The following is a 19,958-nucleotide window of genomic DNA, read 5'->3' as shown; positions in this document are numbered from 1 at the left end:
TAAACTATCTTGTCTGGGGTGGGTCCAACTTTTCCACCCAAATCCCAGTGACTGCAGCCGTAGGCTGACACTGCTAATAGGAGGGTTGCCTTGTTTACAGGATGTTTCTCTCGGGAGGGTTTCCTTTTTTACAAACTCCCTACTCTGCCATTGTTGGGATGGCATTTACACCATACAAGTGAGATGCTAAGGAGCAGACGGCTCTGGGGTAATTGGTGGGAAATTGAGTATATATAAAAAAACGTAGTTACACTCCTTTGGAGGGGGGGAGAAGAGGGGTTGGTGGGCATGTTTTTCAGTGGATAAGGCACTGTTGTGATACTGGGGAGATCTGGGTTCTTTGACACTCATCTGCTGTGTGACCTTCAAACCACGTCCCCTTTCTATTCCTTTCTCTCCCCCCCCCTTTGTCTGTCTTGTCCATAGAGAATGTAAACTCTTTGGAGCAGGGACTGCCTCTTAACTCTGTCTTTGGACAGGGCTTAGCGCAATGGATCTGGAACCTCGAGGAGGTTCTACAGCAGTACAAATAAATAATTGTGATATGCAGTCTGTATGCGTTCTGGCAGTTGCAATACCGATTTTTTTTTTCAGAACATCGTTCTGCTGTTACACATCCTTTTTCTTAGTGAGTGAGCAGCACATAGGCTTCCAAAAAGTGCCATATCGTATTATGGTTAGTTTAGTGATGCATTTTCTTCTTCAAGGGTGCCGTTGCAAGCAGCAACAACATTTGATCTCTGCCTTATTTCTCTCTAACTAGAGGACATTTTTGGTGCAGAGTTGATTCCTGGCATGGTATTGGAGCTGAGATTTCTGAAGGGGCTTTGCCTGAATGCCATTTATAAATAAACCAGTTATACTAATATCACTGCACCAATTTCTCCTCCAATGGAAGACTGATATTGCACAGCAGAGGGTAACAATACAGAAACTTGCGTGAGATCCCTGATGAGAAGCAGGTAACTATGGTCTTACTGCCCAAGATTCTCTCTTCATCCACTTGATGCTGTTCTTACAGTATTTAATGTCTTTTTTTCAGAAGCCACATAACTGCACTGGATCATTTTTTATTTCTTGCTCATTGTCTTATTTGCTTGTTCTTGTTGTGTCTGTGTTTTATCGTTATTCTGCACTGTTGTAATTCATTAGTAAAATGTATTTTTCATAAAGCAGAGCAGTAGGGGGTGAGTTTGTAATGCTGATTCGAGGCACTGTTGTATCATGCAGATTTTAATAGTGCACATGAAGCAATAGTGAGACGCAGAGGAGCATTTTACATGCTTTAAAAATATGCCTAATTTGCCTGCCACTCACTGCAGACCACAGCAAACCTGCAGTGGAGTCTGTCTGTTACACCCACCTTGCCTGCCTGCAGGGAGGATAGTGTGTCCTGAATTACACTATCACCCAGAAAAGGAGGTTATACACCCTGAATTATCGCATCACCTGGGACAGGCAAATCACTCCATGGACAGTTACAAATGCTAGTGTCATATCCCCACCAGTGTCTCATTTCCTGACAGTGACCCCAGCAGGGCCTTCAATGTGCTTCCTCTCCTCCTGGCCCCCAGTGCGGGCTGTTGCCATTTCAGTCCCTTCCTCACAGAAGAGGGTATGGGTCAAGGCCATGCTGGGAGGGTCAGAGAAAGGGATGCTGGCAGTCAGAGACCTTCCATGGCATTCAGGCTCCCACCGGAAACAAAACATGTTGGTGCAGGCAGAGCTTGCATTGGCAAGGGTGGAATATTTGCCACGCGCTGCAGAGCTGGTGATCACCTTTCAGACCCTGCTCTCGTCATCCTGGTTCCCCGGCCTCTGCCTGACGGACAGCGTGAAACCTTTGCCTGGCTTTTCCATTTGCCAAAGAAAAAAGACCCACCCCTTTTAAAAACCCAGAGAATTGACACTGTAGCATAATGCAGCTGCTGCTAAGTATCACTGTTATAACAAAGAGCGGCTAATTTGGGGGGGGAGGGGCTGCATGCGTGGGGGGGGGAGGGAACTGTACTGAGGTTCCTCCCTCGTGTAATCTGGCAAGGCATGGCCCAATGCTGCAGATTCATTCCAACAGCAGCATCTTAAAGAGGCAGGTGGGCAGTGAGAAGCAAGGCGCCGAGAGGGGAAGCAGCAGGGAGCACACGGTCCCTTTAACGTGCTGTTTAAAACCAGCGTACATTTGGAATTAAGGGATTATGCTCTTGGTGACTCAGCAGACCCAATGGGGAGCTGCAGCCTGTTATTGCCAGCTGCCTGGATCGCAAACCCAGAACTAGGCGCAGTGCAGCGGTCATCCCAGCAGTGACATGATGGACAGGAGTCAGACTGAGACATGAAAATCTCACACTGAGAATCCTTATTATTCTAAGAGAGAGTCAGTTACTTGAGCGGGGCAAGAAGGCGTGATCGTGTGCGCGAATGCAGTCAAGGTACAGCCTGTTGTCATTGGAATGCTAGCTACAGGCTGCATTAAGGACACAGAACTCATGACATGCTGTGCTAATGGCAACAGCTATTCTGTGACACATGAATGAACGCGGCCCCAGCAACGTTCGCTTTGTGCCATTTTATTTCCCCCAGCACTAATCACTTCCAAGTAGGCTCTACTGCTAGCTCAGCCAGCGACTGGCTGTTCACTTGCCCTTTAACCTGCACGGCTCAGATCCTTCATCTGAAAATGGGGATTGTAATATCCAGCTAGGTGCCGGAGCTGCTGAGAGGATCAGTGCCCGTTTGTGGGATGCTCTGAGAAGTCGCACTCGTATTACACTGCAGAGTTTTGGATTGCATTTATCAGATGGCAGATATGAAAGAGATTCATAGTGAAACTATTGCAGATTTGTGTTGGACAGGCAGAGCGATGCTGCCGGCGCCTGTTAAGCCGTCATTGAAGCGACAGAGCTATGCCACTTTTCTGTCTAGAGTAGGAGGGTAGGTTGGTAGTTAATCCCAGTGCAGTATCGGGGGGCGGGGGTGTAAGCCAAACTCTGCTAGAATTAAACTGTCCTCACTTTTTCTCCGATCCTGCCAGAGTCCACACGGACAAAACATCCCCAGGAACTGGATTTCTCCCCCGCAGCAGGAGATTTCAAACAGACAAGCCTTTGCTGCTCTGTTTTTATTTCATCTGTGGCCAGCAGGCTCCGAGGGGGCTAGTTCTGTTCCAGCACGGTCAGGGGCAGAGCACACTGGTTGGGATCAGCGCTGTGCACACAGCCAGAGCTTAGAAGGTAGAGGGGGAAGGAGTGCATCATGGGACTCAGCGCTGCAGTTAACCAGGGAGACCTTGATTCTTGGAAGGGGCAAAACAAACAAGGCGGCAGCAAAGAGGGACTCTTGCATTAAGTGCACTCCCCTGCAGCTAGGGTCCCATTCCTACAGGCAATTACAGATTGTGCTCTAGGTCTCATCCCTCTGAGCCTATGCTACAGCTGCCTTTCTACTAACTGCTCCTTAAAGAAGCAGTCGCACCAGGGCCATGTAACATCTGTCCCTTCCACTGCTGAGCCTTTAATGCTAGATCTCAAAAAGGCCCCTTGTTTTTGGAGTCCAGCCCCATGCTAAATCCACAACACTGTGCCTGTCAGGGGCACCTCCCTCATGACACAAAGAGCCTTTCCCCATCCTTTAACAGACAAGAGGAACAGAAGAGGTGGCCGGTAAATGAATGGCTCTCACCATTCCTAGCGAAGGGAGGCTTAGTGTGCCGGATACCAGATACACACCACTGCAGTCTCAACATATTAGCTGGGCTTCCTGAACAGCCCCAGCTACCCCTAGTCCTTAATCACGAGGGCACGAAATTGTAAAACAGCTGTCAATGGGCATTTGAAGCTTTACAAGAAGCCAGAAACAAGCCGGTGAGGATCAGGAATCAGTGTGCTCCATCGAGTACCTGGGGCTATATGATCTTATATTGGCTCTGGCCACTGCATTGAACTCAGTAGGATTATGGGGAGATAACTATGGCAACCTCATCCACCCACCGTCTCCACCACATTAAACAATTCTCTCCCTCCTTCACCCTCAGGCCTGCTCACTCTTGCCAACTGACACACCGCTCTTGCCAGCGAGGCCTGGAACGGCCAGCTTGGCTGTGAGACTCACATCAGAGAGTCTCCTGCCTCTCTTGGAAATGCTGTTGACAGAGGAGAGGTACTGAGCCAGCTGGGGATGCAGCCAGTATCCCACATGCAAGAGCAGCAGCAGTAAGAATAGATGCAGCTCTCCCTCCAGGAGCCGAAAACATCTTCCGGTTAGTGTCACTCCAAATCTGCTCCCCAGAGAGGCATGAGTCGCTCCCCTCCACCCACCCACTGACTGCAACCCAATCACAGTTGCATCTGGTTTTCAAGCAACTTACCAAAAGGAAAGGAAGGTGCCCACCAAGGCTACAACAGAGGGACAGCAGTTGGCAAGCAGTTTCAGATTTCCAACCCCGGGGTTTGGGTAAGGGTGGGTAGCGGGATGCTCTGCTCTAATCCCTGCTGAAGAAATTTTCCTGAAAACACAGGCAGCATAAGAGTCTTGGGGAGCAAGAACATAGACAACCACATTACCCAGCATCCTCTCACTGCATCATCATCTTGTGCTTAGGGAGTGCTGGGATGGATTCTTTCCTAACCCAAAGGTCATTGCTGATAGGGGCCTCAGGTTCCCCTTCCAAGCCTTCCGGTTCAAGATCACCCTCCCTTCTTTCCCAGAACCCATAATCAGAGTCTAGCCCAAATCGCAGGGTAACAAGCTATCAGCAGAACTACCAAAAAGCAGGGCAGGTTACATGCACTCCTCTTCTCCCATCACCTGCATCACTTCTGCAACTGGGCGAGGCGGTATCTCTTGAGTATATGGCTGAAGAGACAGTAAGACTATGGCAGCATGCAGCTGTTTCTAAAAAGCTTTAATAGCTATGAGTACAGTATATAAATCACAAGCAATTATGATGGGCTGTCAGCAATGGAGCATTCACTTGGTGAAGAGTGCCCTCTGCTGGCCCACCCTCTTCCCATGCAGGGAGCAGTAGCAGGAACCCCTCCCTCCTATCCTCTGAGGAAACAAACTTCAAGAGAAGGAAATTCCACAGCTGGGATTAAGACATTTTTCAAGCATCAACACTAGATGAAAGGCCGACGTACCAACTGCTCAAGCACTGATGTGAGAGCAGAGCACGGGCTGGGGATCAGAAGTGCTGGCCACAGAATGCAGACATTCCTGCAGGGGATTGTGTAGCGAAAGGTTTTAAGTTTACATGAATTTCAAGGTCACAGCACTGAATAGCTGAGCACATGACACAGCACCAGCCAGCACAACAAAAGCTCTCACACAGCTCTGCCAGTGCATCCCAGCCTTCCCCTTCAGCTCCCGCTACTCCGCCCTCAGGTCCCTCCACCATCTGCGCCAATGTATCCCAAGCCTGAACTTCAGCACTCCTGCTACTCAAGCCCTAGTGCCCCCCCCCATATCACTGCCAACGCACCTGAACTGCAGCACCCACGCTGTAGCAGCAAGGGAGCTCTGTCTCCCTAAACCCCCAAACAAACCTCTCTGCCAGCAGCCACAGGGCTCAATCCTGCAAGGCACTGAGTGCCTTTTGGGAGCTGCCGCGATCTCACCTCTTATTGATTTCAGTGAGAGTTGTGGGTGCTGGACACAGAACAAAAAGACTGCCCCTGCTCCGAAGGGCGCACAATCTAAACTGATCAGAAACTTGCATCCCCAAATGGCCCACAGAGCAGCACTGGAACAGACCTGACTTCTGCCGGCAGGCATGTGACGGGGAGGCAATAACCCAGAGTGGCAATGCTTGCAAGAGGCGCTCCCACATCAGCTCAGCTCCCCTCTCCACTTGGGGAGCAGGGAAAGACAATGGCCATAGCACCAAACAAGCCACTGAGAACAAAATGCAAACTGCTCAGACTGATTAAAGGGGAAGGAGAGAGTTCAATGCGTGATAACAGCAGACACCCCCCGACCCCTGAATGAGCACCACCTATATAACTCTGCCCGGAAGGGCACCTGTCAAATGGAAGCTTTGCAAACACTGCTTTCCCCTACCACCACCATTTCACAGGTCGGGAACCTGAGGCTCAGAGGCCACAAAACTAGTCAGCAGCAGAGCCAGGAACAGAATGCAGGCATCTCAATTTCCAGTCCCGTGCTCTAACCATTGGACCATATGTTCTCCATGTGTCAAAAGGACTCTTCAGCCAATGCCAGCCACCACTTAGAACAGGGTGCTGCCATAACTGTGAGTCTTTACACTAGAGACACAGACCTCCCCACACAGGTTTCCGAGTGCTGTCTCTCCTGCTGACACAGGTACTGGTTTTTGAAGTTGATTCCTGATCATAAGACTGCTCATTCCTGCAAGAGTTGTCGTAAGGCTTGTGCATGACATCATCATCTGCTCATCATCATCATCTGAAGAAGCAAGGTCACAAATTCACCGGCAAATTCATTAGTCTCACCAGGAAGCAGAGACATTGGAGGAGGGAGCCCCACTGGAGTTGGAGTTGGCCCCTCTTGGATCCGTCCAGCACACTTCATTGGCTGTCCCAGCTGCTTCCAGGCCCACGGTGGAGCGGGGGTCTAGGTACACTGGACCACTGTGCCTAATTCCTGGCAGACTCTTTGCCACCTGGGCCAGAACCCTGGTCCTGCCAGTGCATCTGCTAGATAGAAAGTCTCTTGTCTAGGAGGCCTTCTTGGAATTCTTTCCTCCTCCCAACAGTTTTGCATTCAGGAAGTTCCAGACTCTCTACCTTGCTCTCTAGAGTCCCTAAGACTCTGCCCTGCTACACTCCCAGCACTGAGTGTGACAGTCCTCTGCTCCCCGGTAGAAAAGGGAGGACTGAGCCCTCCCCTTTGTTCCAGTAGAGGTAGTGCACTGCTGCTAAGGGCCACACAGTTTGTGCATAGAATATGGGGGGTGGAGCAGAGGTCAGTAAGCTTACACCTACTCTTCCACTCCACTGGCTCCTCAGTGCTTGTAACATCCCAGCAACCTGAGACCTAAACATTTGGCACTAGGATAAACAGTGTCCACTTCACAGATCAAATTCATATAGTAAGAGCAGCAAAACCTCAACAAGTCATTGAAGATCCACCCCCCATCCAATGCTTGTTCCCCACTGACAGCCAGCGCTGTCCATTGGGTCATGAAGCTGCAATTCCCACCACACTGCACCCGACTCAACAGGCCCTACCTCTGACCATGAACGTCCCAGAACTTACCACCTTACTGCTACCTGCCTGTTCTAGCCCTGAAACCGCAGGAGTGAAGCTGGCTGTTTATCGAGTAGTCCCTAACGAGCCCAGGAACGTAGCTTTTTCCTGAGTGATTATAACCAATAGAATCCAAATCATTGCTTCCATTGGGCAAGTCCTTGTTCACTTAGGTTGCCTAGTTTCCTTTGAAGCTTCTCACAGGCTGAACCAAAACGGCTGCTGAGAGGAGGCTGTGTTCACCTGTGTCACTGGTTGCTGCACGAGAGTGCTCCAGGGCCCATAGGGCAGTGAGTTGCACCATCTCTTTGGTGGGAGGAAGTCTGGCGAAACTCAGCGCACAATACCCTATGGATTGAGCTCAGCTGCTAAGGTGAGAGTCCAAGTCCCCTTCGCCCCCATGCCAAGGCAGGGAATGGAAGAGAAAACCCTGGAAACTAAGATTCAGTCACTTCCCCTTTCCCCAGAGGGTAAAGCCACAAATGGAGAGACTCTCCCTGACTCTGCCCTACAGGCTTGGGATTTACAGGTTGGATTGACCTGAGTCCACCCACCGTTGCTACATTCACTCAGTCGATGGTCAGGCACTAGCGAAGGGGGGAGGCGATTGAGCTGTTCCAGCCAGTGATTGTTATTCCAGGAGTCCAAGCGGCAGCAGCTATAGCCAAACACCAGCTCCCAGGACCTTGTGTTGTCTCTTTGTATCTGCGTGGCTTACTGGGAGATTGACTGCCTCCCTCTCCCTCCTGCATCACCCCTACAGCGTCAGGTGGCAGATTCTCATGGGCTCCATGTTCAGCTTGCTGTCGCTGAAGCAGGTGCTGAAGAAGGGGCAGAATCGGCGTGTGGCAACTTGGCGGAAGGTGAAGAGGTGGGCCATGTCTTCGGCATTGTAGAACGCCACCTTCCCCTCCTTGCAGTCCAGAAAGACCCCCACCTTCCGGAGACAGTTCCTCGGGGCAAGGCGCACCCATGGGGTGGCAGTGGCCCAATACTCCGTCCCGTTCCTCAGACGAAGTGCCCAATATCCATTCTCAGGGCATAGCTTGACCTTGGCTGCCCGGTCCACAGACTCCGCTGCCACCCCCAGGTCCCACTTGGTCTTGCTACCCACCCAAACCTCCCAGTAGTGGCTCCCACTGTCAAAGGTCTCGGAGCCCAGCACGTTCACACACTGCTGGAAACGTTTGGGGCTGCTGCTGACAGGTTGGCGCCTGTTGCTCTCCGTCACTGCAGTCAGGTCTTTGGAGAGGATGAGGTTAGGGTGGGCTGACTCAGGGTCAAACGTCAGTGGGGCAGGAGCTACAACAGAGTTAGAATTTGTCAGAGCATTGCTAGATTCTCCACCCCAACATTTCCACGTCGGGGGACTCTGCACCGTGTCACACTCACCAGGGTGGATTGATTGCAGCATGTGTCTCCAGAAGATGTACTGCAGGGGGCCGCTGTACCGGTCTCTGTGATGCTCTATGTCCAGGGTGGGCTGTGCTTCCACATGCACCAGGGGCCTAGGTGAGCAAGAAGGGGCAAGAGTGAGGCGGGTCCAGACAGGAAGCCTGTTGTTTTTACAAAGCCATTAGTAAAACCCACTAAAACGGAGGACTCAGAATGGGGTGTTTTAGGAACGAGGCCTCAGTGGGAGGCAACAGACTGGAGTAAATGGACTTAACGGGGCAAGGTACGTACCAGAAAGGTCAGGGGGGTGGTTACATCCTGCCAGGGAGATTAAACAGGAAATCAGTCTGAGGGCAGAGCAACTAGTAGATACACAGTAACCTCCAAGCTGAGATGGCTGCTGTCCTCTCTCCCTGCTCCCTTACTGGCTGAAACACCCTGGAGAAGACCAGAGCAAGCCCCCCAGAAGTCCTTGAGCCCAGTTCAGCAGTGATGGATGTGATTGTGTGGCTGGTAAAGCAGAGCAATACGCACTGGTTCACCATTCAGTAGGTCTGCAAAACAAGCACGACCCACCACTGGCCGTGTTCTCAGCCCCACTCTGGCAGTGCAAAGCAGCCAGAATCAGCCTAAGCAGCCTCCTGCTGCAGCAGTCCCTATGGGGCAGAGAGTGGGGAAAGGGGCACAAATGCCCCTTTGGGGCCAGTGGCAGCTGGCACAATTTCAGATCTGCCCTGAGGCTGTTCTAAGTTGTGCCTAGAGACATCAGGATCTGAAAGCAGCCCAGGTGGCTCAAGTTCAATTTTACACCTGCCTCCTCTCCTCTGAGCTATGCCAAGTGCTGAAAGGCTGGTCCTGAGGGGGCAGAGAGGAGGACAACAGTAAAGGCAACTAAACAGGGTGTCATGGATTCACAGGGTCATCTATGTTGCAGCCTGTACCCAGTCCCTTGGGAGTGATCCCTTTAGGGTGTCACAGCGGCAGACCCATGGCCTTCGTGTCTCAAACTAGGTCTTTAGGTGCCAGCGAGCCCTCTCCGTGGCTTCTTGCAGCAGGTTCCAACAAGCCAGACTCCTGTGGGAGGCTTGTCCTTTTCCCCTTCGGGGTGCAATGCTCTTAGTAAGTATCTGTGGCCTTCTCAAAGCAAAGTGGCAATTTATGAGTCTTCTGACCCACAGAATCTGAAAGCCCTTGGGTCACCAAAGAGAAGCAAAGGTTAAGCCAGAATTCAGACTGGACAAAGCCAGGACTCCCATAAGCCATGCTGCTGTAGTAACCATCTTCTCTCTGTCTCTGCCCCTTTGTGTCTGTCCCAGATGAGAGCCCGTCTCTCTTCACACAGGCACCTGGCACCTTTCCCCTTTGTTCTCCAGCTGGGGACTTTGCTCTGCTTCTTTGCAGAAAGGTGTGTGTGTGTGTGTGGGGTGGAGGGGGAGGGAGAAGGGGGGGAGAGGAGGAGGAGAACAGTCCTTCTGCTTGGCTGTTGGTCACCAAGTGTGAATGTCCTGGACACCAGGGTTTCCATTGTCTCTTCTGGATCCTCCATTCACATGTGTAGCCTCTAATCAGTTTGTTAATGACTCTGGTCTCCAGCCAGCTGGCTGCCAGAGTCCAACACCTTCTACCTTGCCTTCACAGTCAGTGTATAGCAGCACAAAACAGAGAACGGAGGCATGCATCAAAATAACACATTACCAACATTTCCATATTCACACATGGCCTTGTCCACCCTGTTACTTGACGTAACTGCTCTCCATTTTTCCCTGAGAAGTAATTCATGCTCACTGTACACATCCAAATTGGTACCTGCAACAGTTTTACCACTTCCACTATAGCCCTTGCTTCCACTGAACCTAGCCCCAGGAGCCCAGCATTTTCATATGAGAGCATCTGATGCTTGCTGGGAGATGGATCCTTCTTCCCACATCTGGCTCCATGCCAATGGTCTGCTACACAATTAATAATGCTTTAAAAACAAAAAAAGATAACAGCTCTCTTCCCATAGTCCCCAGCCAAGGAGGGGAGATAACAGCCTCATGAAAAGGGAAGCAGCTTGTTAAATTTCAGTCACGTACCTGATTGCCAAGTTCTCCACCTGCAATGAAAGGCAGAGAAAATTAACAGTTGCCGTCCTTAATTCGTACAGCTGCACAAATAAATTAACTGCCCTCTTTCTTGCCACTCCACTCGAACGTAGACAAGATAAATCCACCAGCCCAACTGGACCCCAATAGGAGATGGACTATGCTAGTATGTGTGTATATAAACCAAGGTTGTTTTAAAGGAAGGCTCCGAACATGTCTAAGGTACTTGTATTCTTTTCCTCCACAGGATTAAGATATGATTCCCAGGGACTGAGAATAAGATCCAGAAGAGTGCAAGTGAGATGCAGAATTGCAGGGGTGTGTGTGTCTGATAAAGTGTCAACCTCAGGAGCGGTTTCACTCGCTCATTAACAGTCTCTCTCTCTCTCTCCTTCCCCTGTATACTTTCATTTGCCTGACACTATTTGGGACTAATTTCCTTCTGCTCAAAGGATTTTTTCTATGACTGAGATGGGAAGAAAGATTAAGCGTGATTACAGAGATAGGTTCCAAAGGATACAGATGGCTCTGGGAACTTGAGATAGGTAAAGGCACTTGCTTTATTATTAAATAAATTGAGTGCACCTTTATATACCTGAAGCCACCAGAGTCTATCTTCATTATCTGGGGCTCCTTTCCTGTACTGGGAGAGCGGTGTCAATCTCTTCTCACCCTCTACTGCACCTTGTCAGCCTCTTCTTAACCTGAGCACCTGCTAAGATAACAGTGCCACGGATCTGCCCTCTCCCCTTCCATTAGGTAAATTGGAGATATTGCTGGTCACAATGGGGAGGGGCAGGAGGCATGGAATGTAAATGTACTTTTGACCGCACAATCAAAGAGAAGCGAGCTGCCTGGGTACTGCAGCTTTGCTTTCGTGGCCCCATCAATGCTTTCTCTGCAACCCATCCGTGCTAGGGAACAGAGTGCCACAGAAGCCCGCTTTCCCTGCAGCAGCTCATGCACTCACCTGGGGTCCCAGCTCTTCATAGCTACCAAGAGTAAGAAATCACCATCTTTCATTGTAACAAAAGCCTTGGTAGATCCAGCTTAGCAATGCTGCTCAGTGATGCACCATCGCTCCTTTCACCCAGCCTAAGGGTCCCGACATGTCTCCCCAGTACAGACTACTTGTGAGTAGAGAACTTGTCTCATGAATGACCTCCTCCCTTCCCATCCAAAATCACAAAACATCCCTGTGGCAACCTCTGCAACTGCTTACATGGAAAAGTAATTAGGGAACTATTCAAATGTATTTTAATCTTCCTATAATGTCATTCAGCAGATGAAAAGAGGAGTCCAGACAACTTTGTACAGGCCATAGAAAGAGCTCTAGACCACCCATGATCCATGGATCACAGCTTTGTACTGTAGATCTTGACCCTGCCTTGATTCTTCCCTTTCAGATGTGTGAGCCTAGCGTCCCGGTACTGTACTGTAGGACTGACATTTTCTTCTGCTCCTCTCCAACTTCCTGATTCAGATTTTGAGTTCTCCCTACCATGTGTCAGCATCCCGCTAACATCTGTCACCCTTCTCCCCAAACCTCAACTCATTGAGAGCTGGCTGAGCAATCTCACCTCCAGCAGTAATGAGTCTCCCGTCTTATTCAAAATTTCCTGTATGTGCTGAACGTTCTTTCCCAGCTCTGAGATCCCCTCCTCCAGACGCATGATGTCCCCACTCAGCTTGAAAAATAACTGCTCCTCCTCTCTGGCCAGCTCCATCAACACAACTCTCTCCTCTTCCTCCAGGATTTGATGAAGTCGTTCAAATTCTCTCCGAATCTTAGAGTTCAGTTCCCCAGAGGCTTTCTGGGCAGAGGCAAATGCCATAAAAGACACAGTGAAAAGGATTGTAGGTCAATTTCCTATAGGTTTTCAGAAATCTCCAAAACCAGGGGAGGGAGAGGAGGGGTAGAGGAACGGAGATAAAAATAAAAATGAATGGTTTGGATCCACAGGAAGAGCAATGCATGGGACACTTTTAAGCACAGACCTTTTAAACAGGATACACACACCTGGTTTTTTACATATAAAAATAAACCATTTCTGAGCATCATACTGATGTAATTCCACTGACATACAACTTCTGCTTGCATAGCTAAGGCTTGCTACTTGTCCATGCAATGTTTGGAACATGAACCTATGGTAACACACCACCTACTTATTGAAATGGTCACATGAGTCCAAGTTCTCTTTGTGGCCATTATATACTTCTGGACAATGCTGGGGTGGGCTATGATGGTCATTGAAAGTGCAATGGCATCCAAAGGCATTAGCAAAGGAGCTAACTTCACCTGCTTAGCCAGATTGGATCAAGGCTGACCCTGCTTTTTATATGGATTGTTTGGTCCAGTAACTGCTACTTCTAGCCATTCCCAATATCAAGACTGAAAAGTGATAAAGGCTGTTTCTGGTTAGTCTGCACCCAGCTATTTTATCTATATCTCTGTATTATTAAATGTCAGTGCCTAGAGAGGCCCCAGTCAGAGAACTATATAAAGCTATAAGACAGTAGCAAATGCAGTCCCTGCCCTAAAGTACATCATGTAAGCATATGATGAAATATAGCAGGTGGATACAAATAAACACTGGATAACAGTGAGACAATTATAGCCAGTACGATAAGTCGTGATCATGGCACACCAGCCACATGGCCATTGCTGAGTGTTTTGCCAGCTCCGTGGCAGAGGTCTAATCCGCAACCCCCAGTCAGTGACTTGCTCAGACCACCAGAGATAGTTATTTTTACTTTTTGAGATGCAGAAGAGTTCGATCAAAGCTGGAGACTCTCCTGTGAAATCAGTACTCTGGGCCCTGATGGATAAGGTGCAGGAGGGTGAATGTATCCAGATAGAGTAAGCCTGAAGCCAAAATGGTATATGGGTCCCCTAAGGATGATATTCTGAGTGCTGCCCCCCTGCCTTTATAGAACTTTTTCATAAAGAAATTATTTTCTCCAAAGGAATTTAGTAAATTGTTAAAGCACCATCAATTAGCATTTGTTTTCTGTACCAGCTGACTTTAGCTTGCAGGCCACCCAGCTTTGCTGTAGGCACACGTTTTGGCTAGGTCTACACTACAAGTGCAACAGTGTCACAGCTACAGCTACATGTTGCAGTGTAGACACTTGCTGCAGCTACGAAAGGGGTTTTTTATTGATGCAGTTAATGCATCACTCTAGTGGTAGCTCGGTTAATGGAAGAATTATTCCATCGACCTAGCTGATTCTACAGTGAGGGTTAGGCTGACCTCACTATGTTGCACAGGGTGCAAAATTTTTCACAGTCCCAAACAATGTTGCGAGGTTGACCTAAGTTTTAGGGGTAGAGCAGGCCTTATTCTATGCTGAGTGGCTCTTTGGATTAAGACTCAAAATGGGCAGGGGGCAGCTGGGAGAGGGGCACAACACAGCTGTCTTTACTAGAGTATTTAATTAGAGAAATCAATGTAACATAGCTGGAGAAGGGATAGAAGGGAAGCCTTCCTCCAGCCCTCCCTGCTAGAAGCAACGCTGGAATCCTGCTTTGGGATATATGGATGCCACTAAGGTCAGAAGTGAAGTCACTTGAACTAACCTTTTCAAATTACCTCTTTGAACTCAATTATCTTATCCAAATTGCTGTGACGACAATCTGGGAGTAATCAACCTACTGGTCTTAAATTCTAGACCTAGGCTAACATTTTCAAGAGGCCTAAGTGACTTAAGAGCCTAAGCCCCAAAGTGAAACTTGGAAAATGAGAGCTGGTCTCCTAAGTCACTTTGAAGTCTGAAAAATTTTAACCCCTAGTCTGATGTCCTGAGCTGCAGCAGGGCTCTGAGCTTCTGCATCTGAAATGGCAGGGATATGCTTACTATCTTAGGACAATTAATTCTACAGGGTTATTGAGTCAGGTAAGACATTACTGCTTTTTGTCAGTTTTAAACATACAGCCTTTCAGCTTCACCAAACATTCCCTTGTTCTTGTCTTACGAAAAGGGGTAAATGGATGCATTCTATTTGCCTTCTATATAGCATTCAGCATGTCTCTCTCTCTCCCCCAGCTCCTCTAAACAGCTCTAATTTCTCAGTCTCTCTACAATCACAAGAAAATCTCGCCTGGCCCCTAACTGTTTTCCTTGCCTGTCTCTGAAACTCCCTTGCGCCCCTCTATATGTGCTCTCTCTTTTCAGATGAGGTGACCAGAACTGAATGAAGCATTCCACATGAGAACACACTGTTGATTTATAACAGAGTCACAACAGTCGCAGTATTATTCTCACCTCCATTATTTGGTTTGTCTGTGGCTGCAGTCTGAATGGCAGCTTTCACTGAGAGGTCCATAATGAGCCTTGCAGCTTTTTCCTGAGTGATTACAGCTAATTCAGAATCCAAATTATTGCTTCCATTGTGCAATTACTGCTATGTTGCATTAGTCAACACTTAATATCATTTGCCATCATGTGGCTTGCCTAGGGAATCATAGGTTGCCTAGGTTCCTTTAAAGCTCTTTCATCTTCACTGATTTACATAATTTTGTGCTAACCACTGGTTTTGTCATTTCACTGCTCACCCCTTTTCCAAATCTCTAATATATAAAACAGCACTGGTCCTAGCCTGGACCCTTTAGGTACCCCCACTGCTAACCTTTCACCATGGTGCAAACTGATCATTTAGTTCCCATTCCTGCGCTGTCTGACTCTTAGCCAGTTTCTATTTACAACAGTACTTTGCCTCTCACTCCATTATTTGTATTGTTCTAGCACCCAGGATCTCTAATCATGGACCACGATCCCATTGTGCACTAGGCAAACATAGAACGAAGACTGTACCTGCACTGGAGAGTTTATAATCTATGCAACTATAATTACTTAGTTTTCTTAATAGCCTCTTAGGAAAGAATTTGTCATAGGCTTTTGGAAAGTTTATGTCCACCAGTCCATCTTGGCTCATATTTTATTGACAAGCTCAAGAAATTCTAGTTGACTGAAGATACTTACCTTTTCAGAAGCTATATTTGGTTTATTCCTATCACACTGCGTTAATCCAAATGTTTTATGACTATCTTTACTTATTGTCTCAATGAATAATTTCCCTGCTACTACAATGACATTTACAGTCTTTAACTCCTAGGCTCACCCTAGGAGTTAGACCAATAAAGTTAAGAAACAGATCCATTTGCTAGCCTCCAGGGTAACAGCTGATTTTAAATGAGAGATTTTGCAATTTCTTAGCAGCCCAGATATTTCATTCTCATATTGTTCCAGAACTTTTGAGTGCAACTATTCATTTCTAGTGACTTTTGCATTTAAACTTCTCAGCTGGCTTCAGCATCTTCTCTTGATACCTCAGTCTCTGAGAATACCTCATACCTACCCTTGTCAGGTAGTCAGCATCTCCCAAACATCCTCTGTGGTGAAGACAGACAGAAAGAATAAATGTAGTGTTTCTGCTGTGCCCATATCCTCTTTAATCGGTCTAACAGACTTACTGATTCTCTCACTGGCTTTCTGCTTCTGAGACACTTAAATTTTTTATTTAGTCTTATAATTTTGGTCATTTGTTCTTCAAATGCCATCTAAGCCCTCCTACTTTCTTTCTTACATATCATCGACTGCTGTAGTTTGTGTTCCCTTCTATTGGCTTCACTAAGAATGGATTTCCATTCAAGGATACCTGTTTGGGTTGAATAACTGGCTCATTCCTGCCATTTAGCCATATTGATTTATTTCTTGCCTTCCTGCTTCATTTTTGGTTTTGTGGTATTTATGCCCTTTGCGATTCTGTTATGGTTGGTTATGTAAGCCCCATACTAAATCCAAGAATTTTAAATTTCCTTACTTCTGAAAGGCCTTCTTAACTAGCTTCCTCATTTTTTTTCTTTCTGAAGCTTAGTGTGTCTGTGCTCTATTTTGGTACCTTTTCTCCTCCAAAAAGTGTAATTATACTGTGGCCACTATTACTTTGGGGCTCACCTATAGTAACTTAGCGAATCAGCCTATGTGTTACAATGTTTAACTCCAACTTTGATAAAAGCTCAGAAAAGAATATTTGGGTTCCGAGTATTCTACATGTGAATCTATAGTGCATTTGTAGGGACATGTTATCTCTAGTATGACAAGCTTAGATTAATGACCAAATTTAAAGAAGTGCTCCATCATGGAAACAGACCTGGGATCAGACTGATCTTGTGGTCACATCAGAGTTTTGCAGTTAAAAAAAACAACAAAAAACCCAAAACCCCACAATCTGACAACTCTCCAGAACTAAATTGCTCATCAGCCTAGCCCAGAAGTCTTATCATTCACTGAGCTTTACTACACCAGTTTATCAGAATCCAGTCAGTGCCTGTGTTAACAAGTACTTAATGCTTCTTTTCTTGAAACATTCTCTGAGTGGTAAGTGGATAATGTCTTTTGGTGAGTGTATGAGGGACTTCATTCAGGATCCCTAGATAATGCTCATTTGGCTTTTGAAAAAAAAAAAATTTACCCCACGGCTATCTCTGTAAGCGCTGCATTTACACTTATTCACCTTCCCTTCTGCAAGGGTGTCTCAGCAGATCCATTGTTACCTTGACTGAGAAGCTGGGGTTTTTTTGCTAAGCCATTTTTATTTTGTTGATTTTAATCTTTTGCCCATAGTCTAACAAAGATAGCTGGCATAAGACGACAGTGATGATAGGTCTCAGCTGCGAGCCTGCTTACTGGTCATGTTGTTCAAGACCCCAAATAACAGCTTTTGATAACATTCCCCTCTACTACTTTTCTCCAGGTAGAAGAGCTCTGATTAAGGATCAGGCAGGATGTCCTGCAGTAGCAGCAGCAGTAGTGTGAAGGGTAGGGCCAGCACATTATTACAGGATTCTTGGGAATGCACTGCCTCTACCAGTAGCCTCTCAGTTTTCCCTTATCCAGGTGAATGGCACTGCCACAGGCCTATGCAAGAGTAGCTGAGAGAACTAGCATTACCGTCAGACTGCAAATATCCTTCTCCGCTGTGTGCTTCTTTCGCATAAAGTTCTCCATCTCTCTCTGGTGAGCTCGCAGCACATCTTCAAGACATTTCTAAGGAATAATAAAATGAGACCACTTCACTCCTCTGCTGTTTTCCAGTTTAGTGGTGCAACCTACATGTATGGCACTGACTCCAGAAGAGCAAGTAGCAGCTGTTTAAACACAGGACTCCCTAGAAGGCAAAAAAAAAAAAAAAAAAAAACAACCAACCAACCAACCTGAGGTGCATGTTTATGAGCTAAGCTGACTTTTTACACACACATGAATCCAGTGAATTGGGGGAACTTCAGATTCAGGATACATGAGAGATGGGGATATAAATTTGCAGGCGGTTTGACATTTGTGTATTTTGAAAACGCTGGACAGGGAGTCTCTTATCACTTGTTTGTATAGCACCTAGCATAACAGATCCCTAATCGGAGATCCTGTGCATTACAAACAATAATAATTCTGTGATCAACGTCACAAGGCAGCAACAAGTGAGCAATGCAAGAGAAGCAGCAGCACAAAAGCTAAACTACAGACTAACTTGCCAGGAGATAGAGAGAGGAATAGGGAAGAGTCAGTGAGAACCAGAGATAATCCTCATTGTGCTCTGCACAGCTGAAGGATGCATATGTGGTTTCATGGTTGAATGAACCTGCCCCAGAGAAGTGGGTGGGTAAGAGACATGTCTGGTATCTGCTCTACACTGTGTTGAGGCATGGCTGTCTCTGCCTCAGATTTTACTATGACTGATGCCTTCTAAATAGGCATGCCAACAGTGACTCACCTGCATTTTTCTCTTGTGGTCCTCTGAGCTGCACTTCCGCACCTTCTCCACCACCCCTGACACCAGATAATGAGTGCGAAAGGTGCGGCTGGAGAACTCCCTTCGACACTGGGGGCAGGAAGCAACACGAGGGCACTTGCCCCAGTAGCTTTGGATGCATGTCCTGCAGAAATGGTGCATGCATTCCAGCATGACAGGATCATTGAAGAGCTCACAGCAGATAGCACACGTTAGCTCTTCCCTCAGACTCTGCTCCTGACTCTGGCCAGCCATTCCTGTGTACACACACAGCACACTCCTGGATCTCACACAGGGGTCAGAGAGAAAAAAACATCCTTCCCCCACAAGTACTCTGGGCATCTGATCATCTCCAACACCTCCCATGACACACTTTCCACCCAGTACTCTGGCAACGTCAGCAAGCCAGCTAGTTAAAGGGTTTATTGCCAGAACTCTGTGCTACAGCAAGACTGCCCAGAAACCACAAGCAGGCCCCGTGATCTGCAAACTCTCTCTGTGCACTGTCTTCTCCATGTTTCTAAGGAGACATGTTTAAGTTTACTGGAGTGCAGCAAAGTACAGGCAGGGGGTCAGTTCCTTTAAGCTGGGCTGAGTCTGTGACTCTCACTTCCCTTAATTTCTGCAACAATTCTCAGAGGCTTCTTTGGGTGGTTAACCCAGTGCCTCTAACAGAAGCTGGGGGTAGGAGACGGAACCCCGAACCCAGGGAGGCCCTCTTCCAGCAGCACAGGGTGCACTTCTATTTCCAGCTAGGGGAAAGAAATTGCTCACCACTGCCTTGCAAGCTAAGCAGCTTTCTACCCGACCCCCAGTGACAGGAAACAGCCACACTTAGCACTGCTGATCCCTGCAGCACTCTCCACCTGCATGCCCAAAGTCTTGTGCACCCTGCCCTGCCACAGCTGGCCCCTCCCCCGCCCCACAGCTGGCCCCTGCATTGCCCCCCCACCCCTGTACTCCCCACCCCACAGCTGGCCCCTGCACTGCCCCCCACCCCTGTACTCCCACCCCACAGCTGGCCCTTGCTCTGCCCCCTCCCCCACCCCACAGCTGGCCCCTGCCCCGCCCCACAGCCCCTTCATCCCCCCACCTCAGCACCTCTCCCCCCCTTCATTCCCCACACCAAACTGGCCTCCCCCCTTACTGCTCGGGGCCCGCTCGACGACGACGACGCCCCCGCGCAGCTCCGCAGAGAGGAGCGGGTCACCGCCTCATTAACGAACAACAACCGCCGCTCCGCTCCGCACCCGCCCGCCGCCTTCCCCTTTGAGTGACACGGGCCTGCACCAATCGGAGCAGAGCTCTACCAGGTCACGCCGTCGCCTATTGGCCGGCAGGCTGCCCCCTCGGAGCCCCGCCCCCCCGCCCCCGTCACGTGGGCAAGAAAACCGGAGGGCCCCGCTCTCGGCCGGCCGTTGCCGACAGGAGGCTCCGCGCAACCCAGCGCCCCTCCCCCCCAGACC

The 19,958-nt window shown here is 48.4% G+C and overlaps 1 protein-coding gene across 2 annotated transcripts; it reads right to left on the bottom strand.

Annotated features, from left to right (window-relative positions):
• Nucleotides 1-4,667: 4,667 nt before the first annotated feature.
• Nucleotides 4,668-19,743, bottom strand: LOC137165225 (zinc-binding protein A33-like). Of its 2 annotated transcripts, XM_067566397.1 has the most exons (7): nt 19,640-19,743; nt 18,475-18,749; nt 17,658-17,753; nt 12,284-12,517; nt 10,695-10,714; nt 8,617-8,732; nt 4,668-8,526 (listed from the first exon to the last, which is right to left on the bottom strand). In XM_067566397.1, exons 2-7 carry the CDS (start codon nt 18,745-18,747, stop codon nt 7,982-7,984), a joined length of 1,284 nt encoding a protein of 427 aa, XP_067422498.1. In that variant the 5' UTR covers nt 18,748-18,749; nt 19,640-19,743; the 3' UTR covers nt 4,668-7,981. The 2 variants fall into 2 exon arrangements, with proteins under 2 accessions (XP_067422498.1, XP_067422497.1); XM_067566396.1 differs by lacking the exon at nt 19,640-19,743 and having other exon boundaries at nt 18,475-19,300.
• Between the last annotated feature and the right edge of the window lie 215 nt (nt 19,744-19,958).

Source organism: Emydura macquarii, unplaced genomic scaffold (genome assembly GCF_026122565.2).
Source record: "Emydura macquarii macquarii isolate MOO-44397 ecotype Brisbane River unplaced genomic scaffold, CSIRO-AGI_Emac_v2 contig_2768, whole genome shotgun sequence".
Taxonomy (NCBI): Eukaryota; Metazoa; Chordata; order Testudines; family Chelidae; genus Emydura; species Emydura macquarii.
Note: the sequence above shows the minus strand (reverse complement) of the source record. Positions and strands in the feature narration are given on the sequence as shown.

Coding starts and splice junctions, on each gene's coding strand:
- LOC137165225 (XM_067566396.1), bottom strand. CDS start 18,858: ATGGGAGGTGTTGGAGATGATCAGATGCCCAGAGTACTTGTGGGGGAA. Junction 12,518..17,657: donor AGGATATTTGCAGTCTGACG/GTAATGCTAGTT, acceptor GCCTCTGCCCAG/AAAGCCTCTGGGGAACTGAA. Junction 8,527..8,616: donor GCTGCAATCAATCCACCCTG/GTGAGTGTGACA, acceptor ACTCTGTTGTAG/CTCCTGCCCCACTGACGTTT.